Raw genomic sequence first — 25,942 nt, forward strand, 5'->3', positions numbered from 1 at the left:
TATTGTCCCTGCCTACAGGAGCGAATAGGAGGAGCTAAACCCAGAATACAGGAGGTTAGGACCCTGTCTGCTGGGAAATAGATTATAGATTTATTATTATTATCATCATCATCATCATCATCATCATCATCATCACTACTACTATTTGTTACAGATTGTGATTTGTATATGCCACATTTTTCTCAGTCTGGGACGCATGGAAGATTATATGGCAACCCTAAAGCAAACTTATCATAGCATTTTCTTGGCAAGATTTGTTGGGCTACGGGTGTTGTCTCTACCTTGCTCTGAGGCTGAGAAAGTGCAATTTGCTCAAGGCTACTCAGTGGATTGCCATGGCCAAGCAGGGATTCAAACATGGTTTCTATAATTGTACTTCAACGCTCAAACCACTACACCATGCTGGCTTTCATGCAAGCTTACAAAAATTAAACAAGATACACCTAAAATGTTTATACTGTAACTAGGAGGTTGTCTGCACTAGCCAAATAAAGCAGCTTCGACCCACTTTGAAGCCTAGCTCTTTAGATGACTTACAAGGCAAAACTGGTTGGAAAATGAAATGAAGCCATGCCCTGGGACTAAAAACCATGGCAAAAAGAAGCTTGGGTACTCCAACTTAACTCAAAGGATGTGCATCATTACACTAGCATATAAACAGCCGAGCACCAATGTGGGAATGCGGCAAAACAAAATCACAAAAATACATCAAACAGGACAGATCACCAATAATGCAACTGATGTAATTGCAACATACACAAACCAGACAGTGCATTTTTTTCTTATTAGGCTACATTCTCATTTGCCACAAAACCAAAATTCTCTTTTTCCCCATTTTCCCATGGGTGCCCTTCCTTCTGCTTTCACTCCATCAAGAGATTGACCTTGGATATCCTGCCACAAACTCACAAAGGAATGTGGGCAACACTCGTAGCAATTAACACTATTGTATGTCCCATCCTTGAGCAACTATAATACATCGTAAGTGCACAAGGCAAACCTATGGCAAACAAATCCAACTCTCTGGCAGGCAAGCTGAAGCACTCAGCTTCTGACAGCATTTCATCATAAATAATAAACATTAGGTGACTTCCAGGGAACCAATAGTATTAATATAAAAGAACTGCTGAGACATTCCATTTTTATTTAGCAGCAGAGCAATATAGGTGCTAATAGGAGAAAAGCTGAAAATGCCTTAAAGCATTCTTCCTCCTTTCCTGAAAAAACAGGGAATGATTGCTTTGCTTGTGCTCAGAGCAAGAAGGAATTATCTTTCTGGAAGGTACTGAACAGGTGGGTAGATCATAGATCACTAACATTTATATAGGCTGACTGGCTGTACAGACCAGCAATAAATGGCAGCATCGGGATGGAGTGGAGGCATGGCGACCATACGGCGCACACTCTTACTTTGCGCCAATGCTGGTACCATGCCGCATGCCTGACCAGATGGCAGGCGGTGTCACACAGCTTCTTTGGCGCAGTGTTTAGATGCGCTGAGCCAAAGAATTAGCGAAAAGCTGCCGCCATGGCAGCAAGAGCAGCTTTTTACCATTCTAAAAGGGAGTGGCAAAGCACAAGATCAGGGCCGCGGCGTGTGGTTGCCACAGCCCCAATCCAGCACTGAAAGGGGCAGTGCAGAGCCACTCCTTTGGGGTGATCTGTAGAGCCCCTCTGAGTTGGTATAAAACTTACTTTGGCTCCTTGCTAGTGTAGCTAGAATTCAATATGGCAGGGACTAGTGTAACATCAGGAAAAAATTTATTAGTACACTCTAAGGTGAGACTAGTAGCAACCCACCAGAGAGCATTTTCATCAGTTGCACCAATGTACTGGAATAAACTTCCAGAAGAACTTCGGATGACCTCCACATTGGACGCCTTCAAAAAGGCTTTGAAAACCCATCTCTTCCGACTAGCATTCCCTTCGGACTCCTTATAGAGACCGTCTCCCCTGACATAAATGGTTAATTACAATTGATAGATTCCATGTTTGTTTTACTGATGTTCAGTTTTTACTGGTTTTTATTGATAGATATATTGAGATGTTGTTTTTATGATGTGAAAATTTTAAATGATTCTGTGAACCGCTTTGATCATCTCAGAAGAGCGGTATATAAATAAAAAGCATATTAGTGTGTGTGTGTGTGTGTGTGTGTGTGTGTGTGTGTGTATATATATATATATATATATTACAGGCTTTGTTTCTGTGCCCCCCAAAGCCCACTATGTCTCCCCCAATCATTTAGGCAGAGTCTTTTACCAACTGCATGTGACTCCACTGAATGCTGTATATACAAATGGAGGGATGAAAGTGCATAGTTAATAAGGAGCACTCACCTCAACTGTACTGCTCAGCTGCCCTGGGTTTTCTTTTGCTTGTACCACAAGGAGGTACTGGTGTTGATCACTCTCATAATCCATATTTCGACTGAGGTACACATCACCTGTTACTTCATTAATGCCAAACAGCCCCTTTGGATTAGTTATAAGGCTATAACTCAGTGACTTGTTTTGATGGGACAAAGCAGATACCGTCAAAAACCTAGAATAAAAATTGTCAAGAATAATTTTAGCTAATTCCCAACATATCATATCCTAGTGCGACTAAGAAATGGATAAATCTCCTATAAAGATTAGGAGGCAGTTTGAACTGCAGAATGCATTTTTGTTGTTGGTATCCACCCACATGTTTAAACTATCTAAAACCTTTACTAACATTTAATGCTATCCAACCGTTGTTAAAATACTGAGTTTAATTTATCAATCTAATCCATGTTTAACTACACAGATGTACATACACCTTGAGAGGCAGAAATTTGCAGACAAGATTTAAATATGTTTGTAAGTGTTTTAAACTGTTTTTAAAGTAATATTGTTATTTAATTCTTTTTATTTTTGTAAGCTAATGTTTTAGCTTAATCTTTTTAATTAAGCTAAAAGTAAGCCATCTTGAATCCAATCATGGAAGAAAGGTAGAATATAAATTCATTAAATAAAATAAAAATAAGAGTATCACTAATTTTCATTGGCTAGGGTTATCAGAAGCACGGGAAAAGCTAATCCCTATCTCAAATTATATGTTATAAAACAAGAGAAGAATTCTGTGTAACCCAGGGGTCAAAATGGCATATAAACAAAATAAACATCATGATGATGATGGTGATGATGATGCAGATCATAAAATTATGTTTTGCCGCTAATAACTATTCCTAACAGGCATACAAAAATGTCTGAAGTATGTAGGATACAGGCCTCCTCAGTAGGGTCAAAATCAATTCTGGATCAGTCCAGTAGCGCCTGATTTCATGATATAATATGTCCAAAATTCATAAATTCCCTGATGAGCTTCAGGTATGAAACCACAGATCCAGTTAGGACTGTGTCCTCTTATACTTCACATCATATTGTCTTGGTGGTCTGATGATTAGAAGTGATTTATGTCCTACCTTCATACTGACCAGATTTGAGCCATAAGAAGGTATATATTTTTTTGCTTTCAAAGGAATAGTTAGAAAATCTACTGTTCTTCGAATGCATAGGCAGTAAATCGGATAGTAAACCATTTAGGTTTAATCTGATTGCACATGCACTAAATTATGACAGATTGTCAGATCAGCTCCAAAGTTCAGTAAAGTCTAATAGACTTTAATGGGTCAAGCCCAACATCTGGAAAAATTATAATACTGCTTATCCTGAAAAAGAGGATGAGTTGCTCTACTTGTATATCACCTCACATACTTGTTAAGTATCATCCATTCATATTTCTCAATGGAAAAGCTACAAACTCCATAGAACCCGCTCGCACCCAAAAGATAGCAGTCATTTGAAAGCCAATGGTATCTGAGAAAAGATTTGGGAGATCAATATAGCAAAAGTGACTAATTAATCTGGGGGACAAGAGGAGCATTCAATGTGAGGGAACATTAACTTTCATTTAGCTCAGGCCCTCTTTTCCCTCCGCGAAAAGTAACCTGAACCTTAGCTTTGCAAAAGCCCTAATTGTAGTGCCTTCTGGGTGGACCCCTGTTAAATCAGTGCATTTTCACTGACATAACAGCATTGGATATGTCCATCAGTGCTGCTACTTAGTGCCAGAATGCCCTGTTAAGTGGCACTGTAGAAAATTAGAATGGCAGCTGCCAGACACTCAGCACTTAAAATGGGGGTAAATGCAGGCATCCATGTAAAGACTATGTAAAGACTATGGGGTCCAGCAATGTCAAGGGTACTAAATATCAATGTCAAGGCTATATACTACACTTTCTCTATGAATGAGTATTTTTTTTTCACTCATGGCTCACCCTCTACTACAGCAATCCAAATTCTGGTAATACAGGCATACCTCACTTAACAAAGCCTCTTATAAATATCCATTTGACAAAGTCTGTTTACAACCAGACCCACATTTTCTCCTTGCCCTCTTTCTAGCTGGATTTTTCCTAGCAACTTCAGCACTGATAGGAGGCTGGTGAAATACAGACTTTGATTGTTTACTGTCTGTAGTAAGCAACACAATTAAGCTTGAGCTGGGAAAGAATGGGATTCTACTCTAGCTGATCCTACTACAGCTGTGTGTGTTTGCCCGCAAGAGGCAAGGTAAACAGCCTCTGACACAAGAATCACTTACTAACCATGCATGGACAACAAAACAGAGATAAAAGAGGAGAGTAGATATGCCTGCCTCATCAGATATCTGTAGCATATTAAAAGAAACAAAAACATAGATCTGTAACTCTGGGCCACTAAAGTGAAAATAAGAAAAGTGGAGTCTGGGGAAAGAAGTGTACACACCTATCCCTATTATGTCTCTATTCTGGTATTTCAGTGTCTGGTACCAAACATTCAGTTAAAGAAATAATGCTCAGTAACACATCTAATTGTTAACTGAGCCATAACTGTACATGAATTTGGAACCATATTAACCTATTTTGAGTCATAAACCTCAGGGCATGCAGCTGTAGAATTCAACTCTTCAATTAAATAATGAAACCTCCTGCTAGTACTCACGATTCTTCTGGTGGAGTATTTTCAGGAATGTAAACAGCATACGATGTGTTGTGAAACTGTGGGGCTCGACGGCCAGCAACCACAGAAACATAGGCAGGAGAGCCTTGGAGACCAGGTTTGTCAGCTGCTAGCACAGTCAGTAAATATTCCCTCTCCTTTACCAATGGCAAACCTGTTGTTTTGATCCAACCACTGTCCTTTTCAACCTCAAATCTATCTTCTCCACCTACATAGAAGCAAATAGAAAAATGGCAGCTGTGATCAGGAACAATGAATGAAACAGGCAGCTTCTTTTAACATGAGCCATTTTCATACTGTCTGTTTCATTTCAAGCAGTCCCTACCCATTCCCTATCTACGTTTGTTTATTCATTTAGGGACCAACCTGTATAACTGTATGACTATGAATTATGATTTTGAAAGGAAATTCCCAATGGGAGGCAGATGCTACTCCATGAAGTGGCGGAATTCCTTGTGACATTTCCTTGCAATGTTTAAGAGTATCAGCGGAGATGTCCTGGTAAACCTGCACTTCAGTATCTCCATACTGTAGATTGGGTAGAACCTTTCATAAAAATTAAGGCACTGTGTGTCCTTAGCATTTGGATTTTACAGGGATACCATGCAACTCTTACAATCACATTATTATTATTATTATTATTATTATTATTATTATTATTATTCTTTATTTATAATAGTGCTGTAGATTTGCACATCACTGTACATACAAACAATAAGACAGATACGAGTAAACCTGCCCATGGCGTACAATCTAATCCCATATTCTGTCTGATGTCCGCATGTTGACTCGCTTACTTCAAGACCTGTATGCACATTCCAGTTCATCTTCAGTTAGTCCCAAGTCTGGGCAGAGTTGAGCGAGCTAAGTTATAATGAATTTGGCCATAGTACCATTATTCTCTTTGCCTTCAGAGATTCCGCAAAAGTGCAGGTTAAGCTGTGAAAGTCTCTTTTCCTGGTCTTCAAGCTTAGTCATAAGGAGATCCGTATGGGCATGGAGTTGGCTGAGGAAATGCTTGCTTCTAACCAAGGTTTAATGCTTCCAATGCATTTAAGAAATGCTAGCTGTACGTTTGTTAAATTTAAGGTCTCAAGTGTCATTCATTTCTTTCTTAAAAGTCTGCCCTCTGCACCTTAAAATGTTCTCGCAAATGGTCATCCATTTTGGGATCTATCTTGCCCATTGCAACCTTGATGTTTTTTGCACTGCCGGGTGCCATATTATCTTCCTCCACTTGCAACAGTGACTCTGAGTCAAAGGGCTCTTTAAGCATAGAGGAACTAGTTAACACACAGCTCATACATACTTCCAAATAGCAGCAGAGACATTCCCCAGACAGTGGAAAAAGTTGTGAAAAGACACTGGGTGCTTCCTGGAGCATGAGAACATGCCAAGTGACTCTCCTATTTGTATTCAGGTTGACTGTCAATCAAAAGTTACTCTCTTTCATGCAGGCTGATTCCCATGAACTCGTACTGACCTGATCCCCATGAGCTCATACTGCTATGATCAATAAAGTGGTCCCTCGGGCAAACGACAAGTTCTGGAGTATATGGACCTCTCTCAGGAGAACTCCCTTGATCTACAATATTGTTTATTTATAAGTAGGTGCCTTCCTTGGTTGGTTCAGAGTCTACCCACCATACCTAAGGGGAACTTACTAGAGTTCTAGGATTCCAGATTTTGCCCAACAACGCCAGGACTGAACCTGATACATGAAAATCAAGCATCCTCTTCATAGACCTTTGTTCCTTCCAACAGTTAATTTGACAAGATTTTGTTCAGAATTATGTTTTACCAGTAAGCACAAACATCCAAATACAGACTGAGGCAGGAGGGGGAAATGAAATACATATACATAGATGTGTATGTGCTATGTCAGATATTAAGAGCTGTATTTACCTTCCACAAGAAAATATTCAACAGCCCCATTTTCATCTTCATCTTGATCCTCAGCCAAGAGCTTGTATACTTTGGTGCCTGCCGAGGCTTTTGGTGAAACTGTGGCTAAGTAAGGAAAAGGTTTCATGACCCATTCCGGGACGTTGTCATTGACATCTGTCACTGTAAGTTCTAAGTTTATGAAGTACCAGTTCTTTCCTGTAGATTAATAAGGGAAAAGAAAAAGGAATGCTTAGTGCTAACAAACAGCCCTTCTGGAACAACAACAACAACAACAACAAGAAGCAGCAAAATAAAAATCCAGGGGTTATTGTTTCATTTTAGATATCCTTGTATATTTAGTTATCCTGGTACATTTTGGTTATCCTGGTGTTGGGCTACAATCCTTTCAAGTTTCTACTACATGGGCTTCCATTCTGCATTCCTAAAGGATAGGACTCTGTGTGTGTGTGTGTGTGTGTGTGTGTGTGTGTGTGTGCGCGCGCGCGCATGCGTGAAAAAGAGAGAGAGGGGGGTGTGTACAAAGGCTGCCCCATGCCTGCCTTCCTTGGGGCTTTCTTTGCACCACCACTACCAACACACACCATCCTCCCTAATACACAGCATTTGACAGGGAAAGTGAGTGTGTGCAAGGGGAAAACTGTTTATATGCAAAGGCAAACCAGTCCTTTGTAAAGTGGGATGGGGCAGCTTGAGATGGCAGCTTTGGGTGGAGGGCAGATTTGTGTGATTTGCTGTGGGGAGATGGCAGCTGGAACTGAAACAAGCTCTTATTAGCTCTTTCATTCTCACTACACTCCTCTCATCTCTGTCCTTCCATTTTTCTTAAATGTTATGTGCCTTCAAGTTGTTTCCAACTTATGGGAACCCTAAGGTAAACCTATCATGCAGTTTTCATGCTGTATATTTCTGTAAATGGGGGAGAAAATCTCTTTCCACCCATCTACAAGCCCAGATCTTCTGCACCAGACACTGGCTGGATCACCAGGGGTGCCACAGTGATGTCCTAAAAGGGGAGGGGTTGAACCCTTCCTCTATAATTTCAATAGCACAACATCAAAAACTTGTGACAACACACTTGCCAGGCGAGGATGTCACCTCCCACCAATCTGTCCCTCCCTCCCCTATAACCACTCCACCCACTGATTCCACCACCCCGATCCCAATTCAGGGCACACATTTAAAAAAAACAACAGCTTTTCCAAGAAAGTGTATAGTAAAAAGTTTAAACAGAACAAAACCTCAGGCTTTCACTTCACATCTAGAGGAATGACATGTTTTCCAATAGGACTGGGATCGAGGTAAGTACAAATTATTTTAAAGATGTGGATTCAGCAAATGAGAAACCTTCCTACGGCTGATAAAAATCACCTGAGAAATCAAGAAATTACTGCACCCGAAATCCACGCCAGGTTACAGGTGGGTCGTAACTGTCAGTGGTGGATCTTATCGCATTGCCCCATGCCCGGGCAGTAGACAGCCCATATCTAATCCGGGCTTCTTCTGCAGCTTTTCAGCATGGATTTCAGGTGCGATAATACTGGTCAGCAGCAGCTTCTGGTGACAGCAAGTGATACCTCATTCCCACCACTCTCCATCTTAGACCACAAACCACTGGTGTCTGTGTCATGTCAGTGCAAGTGCCATGCTTCCAAGGTAGTTACTATACTGCTGTAAAAGTGGCCACCATGGCTGTGAAGGGTTGATGAACACAGTAATGTTACAGCTTTCACAAGAAAGCCCTAGCACACAGAAGTAATTTTCTACCAGCTCTCAAGGAGGCTGCGATGTTTAAATCAATGCTCACTTTAACACACAATTGCTAAAATGGTCTTAGCACCTGGGACCATCTTCCATTTGCCATTGTAAGAAAGGTTCAAAATTGCTGCTGCATTCTAGATTTTAACCATCTGTGATTACTAACATACTATAAAGAAACAGCACTATCGGTGCACTTAAAAGAACCCTCCATTAACTGAACAATCAAGCACACGGAGCATTCTAAATATAACCCTTTGTTACAAACACTTATCTGATAAACAGTATAATCTTCTTGAGGAACTATAATATCCCTGACGCACCTTCTAGGGCATGCCATATAGCTGTAGAGATTTGTTTTCCATCGCCATTAGTTCCTATATTTTGGGGAGGTGGAAAGAGATTTCTTGGGCTTTCCTGCTAACTTTGCACAGTCGTTATCTATTAACCCTTTGTTGATCCATCAGATATAACAAGTCATATGAAAAGGGTTTTATTGGGACATCTCACGGCATGGTAGAAAGTTTAGCTTGTACAGTACTACCATAATCTGTCATCTATTTACAACCAGTAAGTGGATTCTGGCAAAGAAAATTCCCTGGCGCAGCGATTAACTATTCCAAGTTTAAGTTTCTTAGTATAGACTCCAAAGTCTTAACCTTTTACAACCCTTAAGTACTTTCTGTCCTTCCTAAAAATAAGTGCCACTCCACTGGCGCTCAGAGAACAAAAGCCGTCGTGACTTTTCGCATTCACAACACACCAAGATCAAATTAATCACACATGCGTAGGACTTAAAAAGTCTGCATAACTGAGGACCACATCTCATTCCCTGTTATTTTTTTCATAAATCCCTGATTGTCAAGTCAAACAGATGGATTTTCTCCCAATCTGGATGAGTGAAAGGTTGAGAATACACTGAAATAAAGAATATAAAACTTTGCATTTCTTTAATTATATGCCTGAAGTTGCCCACAGTAACAATAAGAGTGTGTCATTCTCTTGTTAAAAAGACCCTCACACTGTAGAGGGAGAGAAGGATGCCTAGGTAAAACAATGGGGTACCAAACCTGCATAGAAGGAGCCCTGTTTCCCTCAAATTCCATCCCTAAAAAAGAAGAGAAATCCCAGAGAGGATGTCTGTTATTAAGGTGAGGCAAGAAAAGATAAAATGAGTGGAGAAAGGATAAAATCAAGGGGGGGAAAGGCAAAATGAAAAGCAAACTAGGCAGCTGAAAAAGTGGGATGACAGAGGATTAATTGGGATTGTTCCATGTCAAATCAAGACAATTGGAGGGTAGGTAAGAAAAAACATTTTTGACTTTCTCCTGTACCATGACTGCAGTTTAGGATTTAACAGCGACCAGACAAGACTGTATGTTTTCTACACCAAGACCTACAAATATAACCAGACAAGTTGTGGAAACAAGTCTTTCAGTGTCTGGTGAAGCATAAGTTGACAAGGGCTTGCCAGAGGACTGAGAATGCAATGCAGAGACAAACTGACATGGGAAATAACATGCACTGTCTGTATATAAAGCAGGACATTGTGCTAAGGAATGTCCAAGTCACACTTACACCAACAATCCACTTCATACAATTCACACCAGCAGCCGTTTCAAAAAGTGCTCCCTTGTGGCCATTAATTTCCAGACTCCAATTTAGATATTTTTGTTTTGAACATACCAAAAACTGGTGGCATAATTCTGCAAGGCATATTGTTTGTATGTAAAACTGATATTGCAAGAGTTATGATGACTGGAAAGGAATAGTGATCATGAACAAATTGGCAAAACAATTTCCAAAACACTGTCTCCCAGCTTGGGAGGGAAAAGTAGGAGATAAAGAAAGTAAATGGATAAATAAATTTACTTATTCGGAATAAATAAATTAAACATTTATCTTTTTTTCTCCACAATGTTCAACGCTGAATGGGAGAACACATGCTCTAGCTGTATTTCCAACTGTGCAGCATGAGAATATATTACTTGCCTGATCTACCCTTTGATTTGAGAAGAATTTAGTCAAAACAATCCGTGATTAATTCCTGGATTTTGTAACCTTGCTTTCCTCTCCTTATATATTCACTCTGCTTTCCTTTTGCTGGTGGTGGTTGCAGAGGAATGTGTCTGGCAGTGCTTTTTGCACACATGGGCTCTGAAGCAAACCTTGCTGCATTTTCTTGTATATCAACTTGCATATCTTGTATTTCATCAACATACTTCAGTATGTAAGAATGATTCCTTTTGGCTATCCAGTTGAGGTAGGTCAGACAGAATCTGTTAGAAATGTATTTGGATACATTGTTTTCCAATAGCTTTTAAAGAGGTCAGCCCTAGACCAAAATGGACCATCTCTCAGTGGAGACACTGAACAATAATGAACAGCAAAGATCAAGCCTCACCAAAAACACATATGTTTTGGTATCAAAATGTCATATCGAAAGGAATGTCATTGTTGTGTACTTTTTTTTTATTCTTGAAAGCATCATTTTTTATTCCTAGTCTGAAGGAGCTCTAGGCACACAAAGACCGCTAAGATATGTTGACAGAAAACTTGAAAGAAGGGTGTGCGTGAAAAATTTAAAAACAGACTTTTGACTTTTAATCTCCACTGCTGCCAAAGGACAAAGGTTTCTCATCTATTATTTTATTTTCTTTACTGGCAACGAACAGCATGCTTACTATAAATCTAGGGACTTGGCATGAAAAATATATGTTTTGATTCTCAAAAACAGCTAGGAAGCCTATAATTATTGTTGACAGCCGAACTTTCATGTCCAAACTAATTTCTCATGGTGCTGGATTCTATCATATACATGCATGAGTAGATTCTACATAACGTATATATCGACTATAAAGTCAACCTCATGTATAAATTGAGGGCAGATTTTGGGGCCAAAATTAAGGGTTTTGATGTGACTTGTGGATAAGTCAATGGCAAAACGTAGGGGCATGTAACAGAGGATCAAAAGGATGAAGCAAAGGAAAACACTGCCAAAAAACAAAATCCCAGCAGGCATAACTGTTTGTGCTCTCACTAAAGGTTGGATGGATGAGAGAGTAGAAGGGGATCAGAGCTTCCAGGTGAGACTGCACTCTTGCCTTTTTACCAGGGGAAGGTTCCTTTTTGAAATAAGAAAAACACACTACTTACATTGACTTATACGTGAATGTATACTGTAGCCTGGGTTTTCTTCACTACTCAAAACAGAACTTCAGACTGGAACTAGACACTAGGACTAATGCCCAAAATCACGTTCTGCATCAGGTTCTCTCCCTCTCATTCACAATGTTTAATAATATAAATGAATAACGACAACAACAAAAAACCACCATACAAGTTTCCCACTTCCCGCAAACCAATAAAGTGGAACTTTACAGGAGAATGACCAAAGCTTGGAAACAACTGACTACTTGTAGTCAGTCCTTTCTCTGTAATAACAAAGGTGTAACTATATGACATTTTATTTGTAAGTCAGTGAGAACTGAGATTTTGTGGTATGCAAAGGGATCCTGTATCACTTTTTAGATTAACCGAAAGAAATTTGTAGCATAAGCTTTCACACATAGTCCAAGTCCACTTCATTTTCATTGCTCTTAAAGTTACAGGGTATGACCTCACTAATGTTGGATGTAAATAATGACATGGTTCAAATGTTTAATTAATTATTAAATATGGCTAAAACATTTATATCCCACTCTATGCCCCAAAATTTCAGGACTTCTTGGACCAAGCCCAACTCATGGCAACCCTATGGATGAGACATCTCCAAGCCCCGCTGTCCTCCACTGCTCTGAGTAGGTTCTGCATCTTCATGCCTATGCCTTCCCTGATGTAGCCCAGCCATCTAGTGTATGGTCTTCCTCTCTTTCTACTACCTTCTACTTTTCCTAGTATTATTGTCTTTTTCTAATAAGCCATGCCTTCTCATGATGTAAATTCTTAGGCGGTTTACAGACCGCCCCTTTGGGGCGGCCTGTACCCGCCCCTTTCCCCACCAGATCGGGGCCCCTTTCTACTTTGCGTCGCTGGTGCAGCCATCTAAAGGCTGCGCCAAGCAACGCAAAGCTGGAAGGAGCTCTGTTTCGGAGCTCCTTCCGGCGCTGTCATTCCCATTCCTAGTCTTCTTCTGGTTTCTAGATTACAGTCCCTGTTCTGATCAATATTTAATCCAAAGTACAAGAATTATTTGACTATTTTGACTTCCTCATTATCTAGGTTGAATTTATGTAGATCCTCCATAGTCATTATTTTTGTTTTCTTTACGTTCAAAAGTAAATCTGCCTTTGCACTTTCTTCTTTAACTTTCATTAGTAATTGTTCCAATTCTCTGATATCTTCCTCTAGGAATATAGTGTCATCTGCATATCTTAGATTGTTAGCTTCTTCCTCCTATCTTCACTACTTTTTTGAGTATAAATTTGATCTTTGTATGATATTTTCTGTGTACAAGCCGAACATATACAGTACAGTGTATCATAAAATCCAAACAATATGAATGGTTTTAAAAGGCTAAAAATATATTAAACCATTTAACATTCAAGACCATTTTAAAGCAAGTTTAAAAAGTTTAAAGTAATTTCCAAGTAATACAATTAGGCGCCAAACCTTTATTTAACAGTGATGCTAAGATCTGGCACCAGAATGATAACACCAAAATGGCAAAATATCACCAGAATGTTACCAGAATGACAACAGTGTTAGCACCCATCAGATTTTTAAGGGAAAGTTTGTGTAGTTGGTTCTTGGTTCACAGTAATTCTTGCTCCGTGGGCACTGAGGCAACTATAAAATGGATGGGAGTCAGCGTGATATATTGGTTTAAGTGCTGCACAAGGGACTTCATTAGCCACTGAAACCCACTGGGTGACCTTTTGTAAGCCACACTCTCACAGCATCAGAGGGAAGCAATGGGAAACCTCGCAGAACAAAACTTGCTAAGAAAAACACATGATAGGGTCATCTCAGTGTTGTCATAATTTAGAAACACCTTGGAGGAACACAGCAACAACATGAAAGGAGACAGTATTTTGTATAGCAGCTTGTAGCACTCAAATGTGCTTTCTTTTTAAGAACAACTTAAAGTCACATTATGAAAATGTAAAGAGTTACTTTGAATCTTGCAAATACAACTATGACTATTTGAGGTGCTTTGGAAATGTAACTATAGGTAATTCCATTTTAAAGTAAGTTTCAGTTCTGTTGGTGATAGTGCATCCATGTACTTTGGTTCAGAAGTCCTTGTCCACAGGAAGGCAGCAGTGAGGGGTCCAAAGATTAAAGTCTCATGAGGAAAAGGTAGAAGAAATAGGTATGTTTAGCATAGAGAAGTGAAGGTTAAACAGGAGATATGAGTGATCAAAGATAACAGTGCTTATCTGAGATAGCATTCCCAACTGGGGATGTGAATGGGATAAGAGATTCATTTTGTGGTCCCCTTGCTATACAAAGGGATGGTGAGAGATGGGCTCAACGCAAAGAGAAGAGCCTTAGAAAAAAACATTATCAGGAAAAACCATCAACAGTGGAGCAGAAGCCCACATTCTTGTTGCAGGAATAACCTGTAGCAGAAAGGAACACTAATCAGTATAATAACATGAGGCCAATGGGGAGGGAAGGGGTGACACCTGGATACAAGAATCTGTCCTTCACAGATGGCTTGAACCACTTTGCATCTGACACAAAGGCAACATTTTCTAAACCTGTTAAATCAACACAGTTTGGTAAAACACATACACACACAAACTATAAATATTCCAAGTAATGAATACTGGTTAACATATGTTATCATATGTTCTAAGGGCCACTCCTTTATAAAACCCATTAATTCTTTGGGATACATTCCCAAGTAAGCATGTACAAAATAGTAGTCTAAACCTTTACTGGAAACAAGTTATACTTAACAGGTTGTTTTTTCAAAACTCCAACAGTGTGGGATTTGCCTCTAGACTTGTCATATTACCATGTCAAATCATTAAAAGCATTGTCCATCTACAACATTCAACATATTTGCAGGCTTCTGATTTCATTAGGCTTGTTCCAGTTTCATTTTCTCAGCAATGAATTGCAATGAATATTTCAGATTTAGTTTCATAAATCAGAAATACTCAAGTCATTATCAATATAACATTCTGTGTATCATTATAAAGGGGGGTGGAATGACAGTCTCAGTGATTTAAAAGGAGGGAAAAACTGACAAGACTGGGCATCTTACTCGGGTGAACATGTCTCCACAATTAGAATCTATATTCTGTATTCTTTTATTTTAGTGAGGGAAGAGGTATTGTATTACTATGATTAAACAATAATGTCTGAGAAGTCAGGTTGGGCTTGGCGTTTTTAGGTCATTTTAATGTATAATGCGTGTGTTTTAATGCTGTAGGACAATAAAAATCTTGGAAGTCTTCAAACCAACAATGTCAGACAAACCTAAAATGTACAGCCCATCAATAAATAAAGATAAAAGTTCTGATCTGTATTGTTTGGCAGATGCAATTTACAATTTTGTTTAAAGTTCCATCAATGTCTGTTAAGATTAATATTCAAAGGGTTCTTGTAGCACCTTTGAAATTAACAGTTCACTAGAAGTTGCAGCATACACTTTCATAGTCCTGGTCTACTTCCTCAGATATATGGATCTGAGGAAGTAGACCAAGGGCCTTATTGCCCTGGTCCTTTATATCATGTTAATCTATTCCAGTCATTTGTGGTAGGATTGCTGCTTGTAGATTAACTTGCCACCTTTCTGCAGTAATCTCACCAACAGCGTATTCCACAAATGGATTTCTCTTCTATAGTGCCAACATCATAACCTCCTCCACTATCCTGCCTCTCACTTAATGACTGGTCTGGGATTTTTTGTTTTTTGCTGTTGTGGTGTCACATCATCAAGATAACACCAGGTGACAGATAAAACCTTTTCTCTCCAGTGGTCAGACAGGAAAATAAAGTGACCATGCTGCCCCTGCCATTTCTTTCCATTCTGTGTAGATGAATGCCATGACTTTTCAACTGTGCCAATGCATAACTGTGTTTTGCCTTTTATGTGGTAGGGTCCTCTTATGTCCTCCAGCATGCCTCCTCCATTGCCCTGGCATGCATGCTTAGGTGAAAAAACTTGTGAAGTACTCATGAATTGTCCTTATTGAAAATTCTATGAAGCTGTTAAATTATAATGATAAAACATTAAGGCACTATCATATTATGATGTTATGACAGCACAAGAGAAGGATGTTGTTGTTTTTTAAAATTAAATTAAACATGCCATAAAAGTTGTCTTTGCCACCCAAGCAAGTGGTCTGTGCATTGCCTGCACAGATCTCCTGGGGAATCTTCAAGAGAGAAGCTGGCCACACACAGATCCTGTCCACATTGTTGTTATTTGTTGTGTGCCTTCATGTCATTTCGAACTTGGCAAGATTTGTTCAGAGGAGAGGAGAGATTTGCTATTCCCGTCTTCTGAGGCTGCCTACCCACATCCCATTCACTAATGGACTTTTCATGGAAGGAAACGCACAGGATGTTTCACAACACAAAACGTTTCAGGTTGGTAGCGAGAAAAGGAGTCATTAACACATTCTTTCCAGCATGAAAAAAAAAATTACATTTACAATGGCACTATGATGGTATGACACCAGGAAACTTACAACATTATGCAGCGAGGCATAATCACTGGCAGTACTGATGTGTCACTGTGGTGCTATAGCAACATTAGGGCCTTAGTCTATGAAAAACTGTGCTGCAACTTCTTTCACACAGTTAATCTCAAAGGTGCTACAAGACCCCTTTGCATACTGATATGTCAGACTAACTCAGCTATGTCTCTGAATTCTACTGTCAAGATTAATATTCAAGTGGCATGCATAGCTGTGTTTTAGACAAGACATCGGCCTGTTACAGACTGCCAAAATAAAGCTGCTTCGATTCTCTTTGGAGGTATGTTGTTTAAATGATGCATGCATCCTAAGAATCCGGAAGATGCACCAAAGCTGCACTCTAGTTCTTAGGGCTGGAGCATGGCTTTGGTGCGACCTCCAGACTCTTAGGACCCATGCATCATTTAAACAGCATACCTCCAAAGAGACCCGAAGCAGCTTTATTTTGGCAGTCTGTAACAGGCCATTGTATTTTATGGTTGTCAAATGACTTTTTTCAAGGAATCCTGGTGGTGCAGTAGTTAAATGCCTGTACTGCAGCCACTCACTGACAAACCACAAAATTGTGAGTTAAATACTAGCCAGGGGCTCCAGGTCAACTGAGCCTGGCATCCTTCTGTAGGTCACTAAAATGAGTACATTGTTTTACATAAATCCAGGAGGACAATGAGTGACTGATTCTTCCTTTTAAGACCAGTTCTCTGTTCATTCATAAAATATAAACCCCTCTAAAGAAGGAAGACAGTTTGTGTTCTTCACCCAGACATCTTACCTTACTCAAACTAGGTAAAATAATATTACTTTATCACATACCTATTTTTACTCTCTCATCTTGCACTTAAAACTAAAGTGTTTTTAAAAATCCAGGAAGCTAAAAGCAAATAGGGAAAAAACATTCAAGACAGTAATACTTTGGTTCCCAAATTTCTCAGGAGAATCCGTTTCCAAATACAAGATGCATTCAGTGGAACAAATCAGATACTTCTACAGAGGCTGCACTTAGGAAATGTAAATAGCAAAGACTTGTAACAACTACTGATGAAAGTTAAGGAAGAAAGTGCAAAAGCAGAGTGACAGTTTACTTTAAAGTGGACAATGAAGATATTGAAACAGTTCAAGATTTCGTGTACCTAGGCTCAGTCATTAATGAAAATGGAGACTATAATCAAAAAATCAGAAGACAACTGAAACTTGGAAAGCTGCTAGATAAGATCCTGAAGTATAAAGATATATCACTAGGTATGAAGTTAGGATCATGCAGGGAATAGTATTTCCAATTTTTATTTATGAGTGTGAAAGCTGGATAATGAAAAAAGTTGACAGGAAGAAAATCAATGAATTTGACATATGTAGCTAGATGAGCATTCTACAGATACCATGAACTGCTAAATAGATAAATGAATGGGTGTTAGAGCAACTCAAGCCTAAACTGTCATTAGACACAAAGACAACTACAGTACTAAGGTTGTCATACTTTGGACATACAGTGGACCCTTCCCATCTGTGGCGGTTCAGTTCTGGAGGGCCCTGTGGATGGGGAAAATGCAACACTCCATATTATTTAATTGGTGGTGACATGTGCACATATGCCTCAGCATATCTGTATGCATGTGCACCCACTGAATAATATGGGCAAGGTACTGTTTATTCTGACTAGTTGCAGCTATCCAGAGGCTTAGGCTTACAGTATAAAAAAGTCTCTTCCACCACATTCTACCTGCTCCTTTTTAGCAGGAGACACCAGAGAACAAAGCTCCTACAAACAAGGATGGCAATCTTGGCCTATATCCAAATGCCCTCCAGAAACAAGAAAGAAGCAATGAGTCAATTAGTGAGTTCCAGAGGTGGAGAGAAAAGGCAGCTGCAGAGAATGAATGATGTGGCAAGAGGCAGGCTGGAGCAGAGGACGTAAGTATACAACTTACAGTTAGGGGGAAAGAGGCCACAATTTTATTGTTTACCACTGTCATAATGTTGGCTTGGCATGACACAGAGATCCAGAAACTGGATACCCTTCCAGTTATTCAATATACCAGTCCCCTGACTCACCTGCCAGGGAGAATCTGACGTGTGACAATTGTGAAATCCATGCCAGCATGCAACCACTATATGGTTGCGTGCCATCTACAGGTACAGGGGTTACTATAGGTCCCTTGGCCAGCCGTACCTCATTTGCCTACATCCCCAAGGAAACTTATGGGGATTCCATCAACTGTGAAAGAGGCTCACAAGCACTGCTTCCTCGGTTGGAGCTTGTCCATGCCATACCTCCAACATTGTGATAATGTAAAACAAACATGATCTACTGCATCAACGTATGACACATACTGCATCAACATATCCCCATAAAAGAGGGAGGGTGGGAATTCAGTCAGAGCCCAAAAGCTGGACAAGCTCCAAAATTTTTACCCACCCTAGCTAGTCCACAGTGAATTCCTCTCTTTCAAGGTCTAGTCTAGGGAAAATTGTGTCACCCTTGAGCATTGATTGGCCAATCCCTCAGATGCCTGTGAAAAGCCATGATGACTCTAGAGAGGAAGAGCCAAAGGAGCCATTCCTCACTATTGGTGATGTAGGAGCTGCAATTGAACCATGTCTAGAGCCATGATTTCCACCTCTAGCTGAGGACATGGAAAATCCAGGTTTACATCCCCACTGAGCCCAACTCACTAGGGCAAGTCTCTCTCCCTCTCTCTCTGCCTGACCTACTTCGTTGGGTTGTAAGGCCAAAAAGGCCAAAGAGAGGAGAGCCATGCCCACTGCTGTGAGTTCCCTGGAAGAAAAGAGGAATATAAATGTAACTAATGAAGGACCCTATTGAGCTCAGTGGCAGAGTCCCTAGTGTAACCTTCAAAATCTCTAGACAGTGCTAGAAAAAACACCTGTTTGAAACCTTGAAAGTCCCCTATGAATCAAAATAGTGCTAAGCAAGATGGTCCAAAGGCAATATTAGAAACAACTGCCTGTGTGTATTAAAAAGCCATAGCAGCACACGTTCCAACAGAAAGAAATAAAATGAGTAACACATTATTTTTCATATTTGCTCTGCCCCCTCCCCCCAAAAAATAGGTAAGATGAGAAGTCTGAATATTTTGAGAAATGTACTGGTGCTTACTAATAAAAATTTGCAAATCCAAACACACGATAAACAAATCCCTAAGAATTTACAAATCATGTAATAAACATTAAATGACAGATTAGAGGCTGAAGAAGGGTAATGGAATAAAAGAAACTAGGATAAACAGCATTTTGACTATTAAATAGTCATTTCAAGTGAAGCCAACAGCATATCAGTCTCATGGCATGCCCTCCAATTTATAATGTTACAAGCCAGCTTTAGGAGTCAGATAGACTTTGTCCATATGCTCAACAATTTACATCTGTCACCAGATTAACAGATTTGTGCTGAAATGCAGTTAGATCTGGAGTGAAAGGGGGGAACAAAAGCTGACGGCTTCTGCAGAAATTAAAATGTTTGTATGAAGGGGAAGGGAACCACCAGCAGGACTAAAAAGCTTTGGTGCTCAAATGCAAGTAGTCTCTGATGTTTCTAATCTGACTGCCGGCAGCAAAAGATGTGCTATCTAAATCTCCTGCACGCATAAAACTCTGAGACAGGAGAGAAATAACATTGTTTCCTAAATTACCCCCCCCACACACACACACACACACACACTGCATTAATGAATAGGTAGAGGCAAAGGGCGGGATGAAAGCTTCTCTCAAATGTGTTAGCTGAAACTGGATGAACTGCCTCTCACAACTTGGAAGACAGTACAAGTTGTTCTCTGGAGAACTGCTGCATGTTGAAGGAGAATCTGTTTGCCTCCACTATGTTCTGCTTGTATAAATTAAATAAAGGCACTATTACAAGGTGCCAAATGCATCCAAATAATATTAAGTGCTGTAATATCACCCTGTGCTGTCTCACAGACTGTAGAAGGGAAGAGCACATGGTACACATTAGTTTGGCATACTAATGGAATAGTGTAAATAGTTCAGTATCTCTCATGAATAAAATTACAGCAATGCTCTCTCAACAAAACCTTTTGGTTGTTTTTCATGCAATGTCAGATCCAGGTAACATTATGCTAGGGAAAGGAAGAGGAATATGTTGTCCTTCAGATGTTGTTGAACTGCATCTTCCATCATTCCTAATTATCAGCTACACTAGAGAACACTGATAGCCATTGCCGACCAACAGCATCTGGAGAGATAAGAAGTTTGGAAAAGACACTTCTGCAGAATCCCCACAATCAGCATGGCCAAGAGGATTCTGGGAGGTGTAGTTAAAAAGTCGTATTTCCATCCTCTGGATATAAAAAACTGTTCTTGTGAGCTCAGCCTGTTTCCCATTTGTGAATCCTGTGATCAACGTTAAGTGTCCAATCAAGACTCAACGCTAATTTGGGATCTAACAACACTATCCATTTTAATTGGCTTCTATCCACACCACTTGCAACACATATCCACCTTAATTATAAATACTGCCCTATGGCAAAAGCCCACTCCTCCATCTGCCCCAGTAATATCAGATTGACCTGAGTAGTTTTAAATTAAGCTGTGAGCTGGCCTTGTTCTTACATTTGTTTCTCATGCACTTTGTTCCTTTGTTGTAGAAATTTATAAATCATATCAGTTCAGACTTGTAAGGGGTAAGATGGAAACATGGGCTACCGGCCTCCTACCAGGCTACAAAGCTGCTAGGAGACAGAATAATTTGTTCTTCCTAAGCCAGTCTCGCTGGTTTATCTGCTAGCTGTGGAGAATTAAAAGCTTTCTCACCTGCATGGAATTCCTAATCGCCTATTGCCACCAGGTAAGTAGTAGCAATAAACTATGCCTTATCAACACTATTTTAAAATGTCTGGACTTTGAATTGTCATGTTTATTGCTATTAATTTGATACAGTGCAATCCACTTTAGGCATAAACTGGCGGGAAAGAGACATACAAATAGAAGAACAAACAATGCACACAAAAAGATGAGAGGCTGAAATAATGACTATGATGGGAGGCACTAATTCTTCATGCACTAATGTTTAATGACCAACTGGTCCAGCCACTGAGGAAGACAGCTCTATGAGACTACCTGTCTTGGTTCATATTGGGGGAAAGGCCAGACATATTCTCCAACATTTCACAAATTAAAACCAGAACACTTGTAGCCAAACAACATAGAGAGTGTGGTCAAAACGGCAAATGTTATAAATGAGGAGGATGACACAAGTCAGAGAGGCTGCAACACTTTGCTTTTGCTTGAGCCTACCGGGAAGGGAAAGATTCAACCCACTCTTCTGCTCTACCCCTTGAACAGTTAACTGAGTGCAAACTACTGTTGCACTTTCAATTCCATTTTCAGCAATAGAAGTTGCAGAGGAAGGAGAAAAGGAGGACAGAGAAACTGGGACATTCCAAAAGCAACTGAAAATGTGGGAGGCTAGAAGATTCATCCAAACTATCCCTGCCCAATTGCATCAGTTGGAGGGTATGGAGACATACTATCCCACCATTCTGCTCCATATTCTACAGTGTAGGGCAAAGTTGGGGAACTTCTAGCTCACCATATAGTTTGGCTTAAAATACCCATCAATCTTATCTGGCATTGATAAGGCTAAAGGATTATAGAATCTGAAGTCCCCAAGAAGTGAAGCTTGAATGCTCTCTCCCCTCGCTGCAGAGCTCTTTATGTGCAGTGTTATCACCCTGGGGTGATGATATGTACACTAGTTACCTATTCTTCTGGCCATTAGATGTCTGAAGGCATTCTGAGAGTTTGGGTCCAAAAATGGTACTTTTCTGGACAGACCATAAATTATTTGATCCATACACATGAGACTTCATCCTCTTTCTTCCCTCCCATTCTACCTCTATCTCTTGGTCAAGCGCTCCGGTCAAGCCAGGACATGCACTCTCAATACAGCTAGCAAGCTACAGCCTCAGATAAAACTTATGATCCTTTGCTTTCATTAAAGTGAAAGCCTGGTGCGATAAAATATTCAAATACCAGAGCCGAGTTTTCTCTGCAGTGTACACATGGCTTAAGTGATACAAATATGTGCTTAAATAAAATATAACAAGATCGACGTTACCTATTTGGAGAACATGCTAAACATCCACCCATAGTAAATCCCTTGATAAGAAAAGGAAAAAGGGGGGGAAAGTGAAGGAAAGGGGATTACAAAGCTAATGCCAAGGGATGAAGGAAGGTCAGAGAAGCCCAACATGACAGAGGATTAAATGAGAAAGGATCTTTCAATGCATCCCACCCAAACATTAATGGAAATCTGTAGCCTTCTTAAAATTAAATGTCAAAGTAATGTTAAAACATTAATGCTCATTTCAAAGTTAAGCCCCCTTTCACCTTCCTTTTGTAAGCAAACTTAATAGTGCCTGTCAAGAACCACGAACAAATTACCCACGCACACCTCAAAATTTTAATCTCAGATATGCCGGTGCAGAGATACAGGCATGAGAGCCAGTGTGGTGCAGTGGATCAAGTGTTGGACTATGACTCTGGAGACCAGGGTTCGATTCTCAGCTCGGCCATGGAACCCACATGCTCTCAGCCTCAAGGAAAGGCAATGGCAAACCTCCTCTGAACAAATCTTACCAAGAAAACCCCATGATAGGTTTGCCTTAGGAATACGATAAGTCAGAAATGACTTGAAGGTACACAACACCCTGAGAGAGAAACAGGCATACCTCCTTTTTCAAAGCCTCTGACAAAGAAACTCCTTTTTACAAAGTGTCTTTATGGAAGCCTGCCCCTTCTCTCTCTGTATGTCTTCTGCCTAGCTGGAAGTTTGTTGTTGCTGTTTTGCAGCATTGGCACTGGGAGGGTGATGAAGGAGTGCTTGAGCAAAACAGACTTTCAAGGCTGGAATGCAGTAATGTGCCTGCAGTAAACGATCTAATAAAGCTTGACCTGGGAAAGAGTGGCATTCTGCTCTAGGAGATCCTACTGTAGCTCTGTGTGCTTACATACAACAGGGAAGGTAAACAGCTTCCTCCAGAATCATTTATTAAGCGTGTGAGAAGAGCAAAAGAGAAAAAAACAGGATACTGGCTCCTTGTTTCTCTGCCTTTGCTTCAGTTGCCTGCATGGCTGCCTATGCATCATCCACCAAGCAGGCGAATTTTGGCTTCTCTCCTCTTCTCTACCTCGATGAGATCAGACTAAGCCTTGTACATAGCCCTGGCTCTGCTCACCTCTCCATACTGCCACTGCATCCAGCATTTCTGACCAACTTTTATACTTCTTCCCCCAAGCACTCTACCTCGATGGTGGAGTCTTCCAGAGAGAGGTGAGAGATAAGGATGCAAATTCTACAGTTCAGGGGAGTAGTTCAAACCCAGGTAAGAGGAATGGGCTATGAGCAGATCCCCTAGTAGAGCATCACCTTGATACAATTTGCAAGGATTAAATGATTTCATGCTGCAACTTGCAAGGCGGGTATATGTGTTTACTCAGGTAGCTTCTCTCAGTCCTTGTGGTGACAAGGCTCAAACACCACTCTGCTCTGCATCCACCTTCTGGCTAGAAACAAGTAAGCTAGATGAAAGGTTCCTTCTCATCTCCCAAAGTAAGCTATAAGGGATAATCTCCTCACTTCAGCTTGATCTGGGAACAGATCTTATAGCCAAGATTTCTCTCATAAATTCCAAACAAGAAAATATGTTGTGAGGGAATGACAAGCTGTGAGCAAGTGTGGTTGGAGTGTGTGTGTGCCATTAATTTAGGGTTGTCACTTGTCCCAGAAAACCTGAAAAATCCCAGATTGAAGGCACTAAAATGTCCCAGCTGCCTGGGCCACTTGAAGCAGCAAATCCTGGATTTCTCCTTTGTCACAGGACAATAGTTAAAATGTGCCAGTGGTAATGAAGCAGAAAACCATGCAAGAAGACTGGCATTGGCAGGAGCCTCATTCCCCCCACAGTCTCTGGTTGCTACTGCACAGGGGATATTCAATGTGCAGATTCTTCCTGGGTCATCTGGATATTCTTTGCAGGCTGATACTGTTACTCTTGCAGTTGTCCATTACCTTGTGGTAATGAGTTCCATAAATTAATAAAGCACCACATGAAAAACCTGAATGTCCCACAAATCAGGTTCATTAGATGACCCTGGGATCCAGTATTAGAAGGAGAAAAGAGGGAAAGCCATTCTGTTTATTTTCTATAGCAAATTGTTATCTAAAATTTTGGGAAAAGGAAGCAAGTGTCAAAATTAATTGCAGGTTATTTGACTATACATATTAAAATGACAGGATCATGAAAAATGAAGGTTCAACATAATAGGAATGACCAATTTGTCCATTAGAGGCCAGATCCAGCTCAAGAAACAATTTTATCCATTTTCTGGTGGCCCTAATAAATTTTAAGCAAAATGTAGATTTCAGGACATTTTCATTCTCCCTGTCAAAAATGTTGCTTTTAAAATAAGGCTGCAAGAGATAAGGACATGTATATCACACAGGGATTTGTATTTCTGCATAGCTGTTCCTACCAGCTTTTTGTAATAATGTTTTTCTGGTATTTTTTCCCCCAATTCATACAGCAGTTTCCTTCGCTGTCAACTTAACAACTGGCTCAGCACCACAGGATAAGCCAGAGTTCTGAAAGCAGTTATTTCTAGAATCTACCCATTTTCCCCTCCTTCAATGTGCCATTCTCTCTCTGCTGGAGCTAGTACACATGACACAGAACTGGCAGAAAACATTAAAGAAAATGGATTTGCTCTGGAGAAAAACAAGACGATATATTGGAGCCACTTCAAGAAGCTTAAAACCATGCTTTGGAAAAAACCGTGGGGAAATAAAAGATGGCAAGATAGAAGCCACAACTGGAAAGATATCTTCCTGACAACATTAAAGTCTTTGTGCACTCTTTGGGGCCCAAGGAATGGGAGGGAAAACATCACGATATGCTGCTCTGAGTTTTATAAAATAAAAATTAGAGCACATTCCAGGAAGGCAGAATCCCAGCTGAATAGAATGTCTCATTCTAAGAACCGTCCCCAGTACTTTGAAAACATCCATCTTAAAAGATTTCTACACAACCAAGGAGGGTTTATTTTTCCTTTGAAGTGTTTATATTTTATTCTGTAATTCCACAAACTGGAAAAAAATGTGAGGTTCTATAACTACAGCCCCAACAACAGACCTATGTTGTGTTTGGTGTAGGGTGGGGGGAAGCTATTTTACTAGCAGGACAGCTGTCAACAGCAGAAAATAAGGACAGCTGGGACCAAGTCAAAAACAGGTCAGAATGCAGATGTGAAATAAAAAGAACCTAAGACAGACAGAAAAACTGGCCAACATTAGGTGTAGAGAATCAGAATGAAAGAAGAAGAAGAAAAAGCAGACAGAATACCCCAAATCCTCCCCAGCCAAGACAAAAGTACAGAAAACAGGTAAGAACTACAGCCCATCCCCTGAAAACAGATCCGAATAACTTTTTAAAAGGGAACAAATTAGACATATCAGCAGCATCTATAGTTACCCCATCAGAATATTATCTTGCCTGTGTTGCAATGCAAAGCAACACTTGGGGTGCATCTACAGTGTAGAAATACAGTCGGCCCTCGGTATTT

At 40.1% G+C, this 25,942-nt stretch overlaps 1 protein-coding gene across 3 annotated transcripts in view; it reads right to left on the minus strand.

Moving 5' to 3' along the window:
- LOC149305909 (neural-cadherin-like) overlaps positions 1-25,942 on the minus strand; it is a 106,201-nt gene that overhangs the window by 74,109 nt on the left and 6,150 nt on the right. For all 3 annotated transcript variants that reach the window (XM_089476999.1, XM_089477000.1, XM_089477002.1), the window contains exons 2-4: positions 6,933-7,130; positions 5,010-5,235; positions 2,340-2,544 (exon numbers count right to left, since the gene is read on the minus strand). In XM_089476999.1, the coding sequence (XP_089333125.1) occupies positions 2,340-2,544; positions 5,010-5,235; positions 6,933-7,130 (629 nt within the window). The remainder of the gene's footprint in view (positions 1-2,339; positions 2,545-5,009; positions 5,236-6,932; positions 7,131-25,942) is intronic.

The sequence above is a fragment of the Sceloporus occidentalis genome, unplaced genomic scaffold (assembly GCF_023333645.1).
Source record: "Sceloporus occidentalis isolate IW3139 unplaced genomic scaffold, rSceOcc1.0.p SCAF_10, whole genome shotgun sequence".
NCBI classification, from domain to species: domain Eukaryota; kingdom Metazoa; phylum Chordata; class Lepidosauria; order Squamata; family Phrynosomatidae; genus Sceloporus; species Sceloporus occidentalis.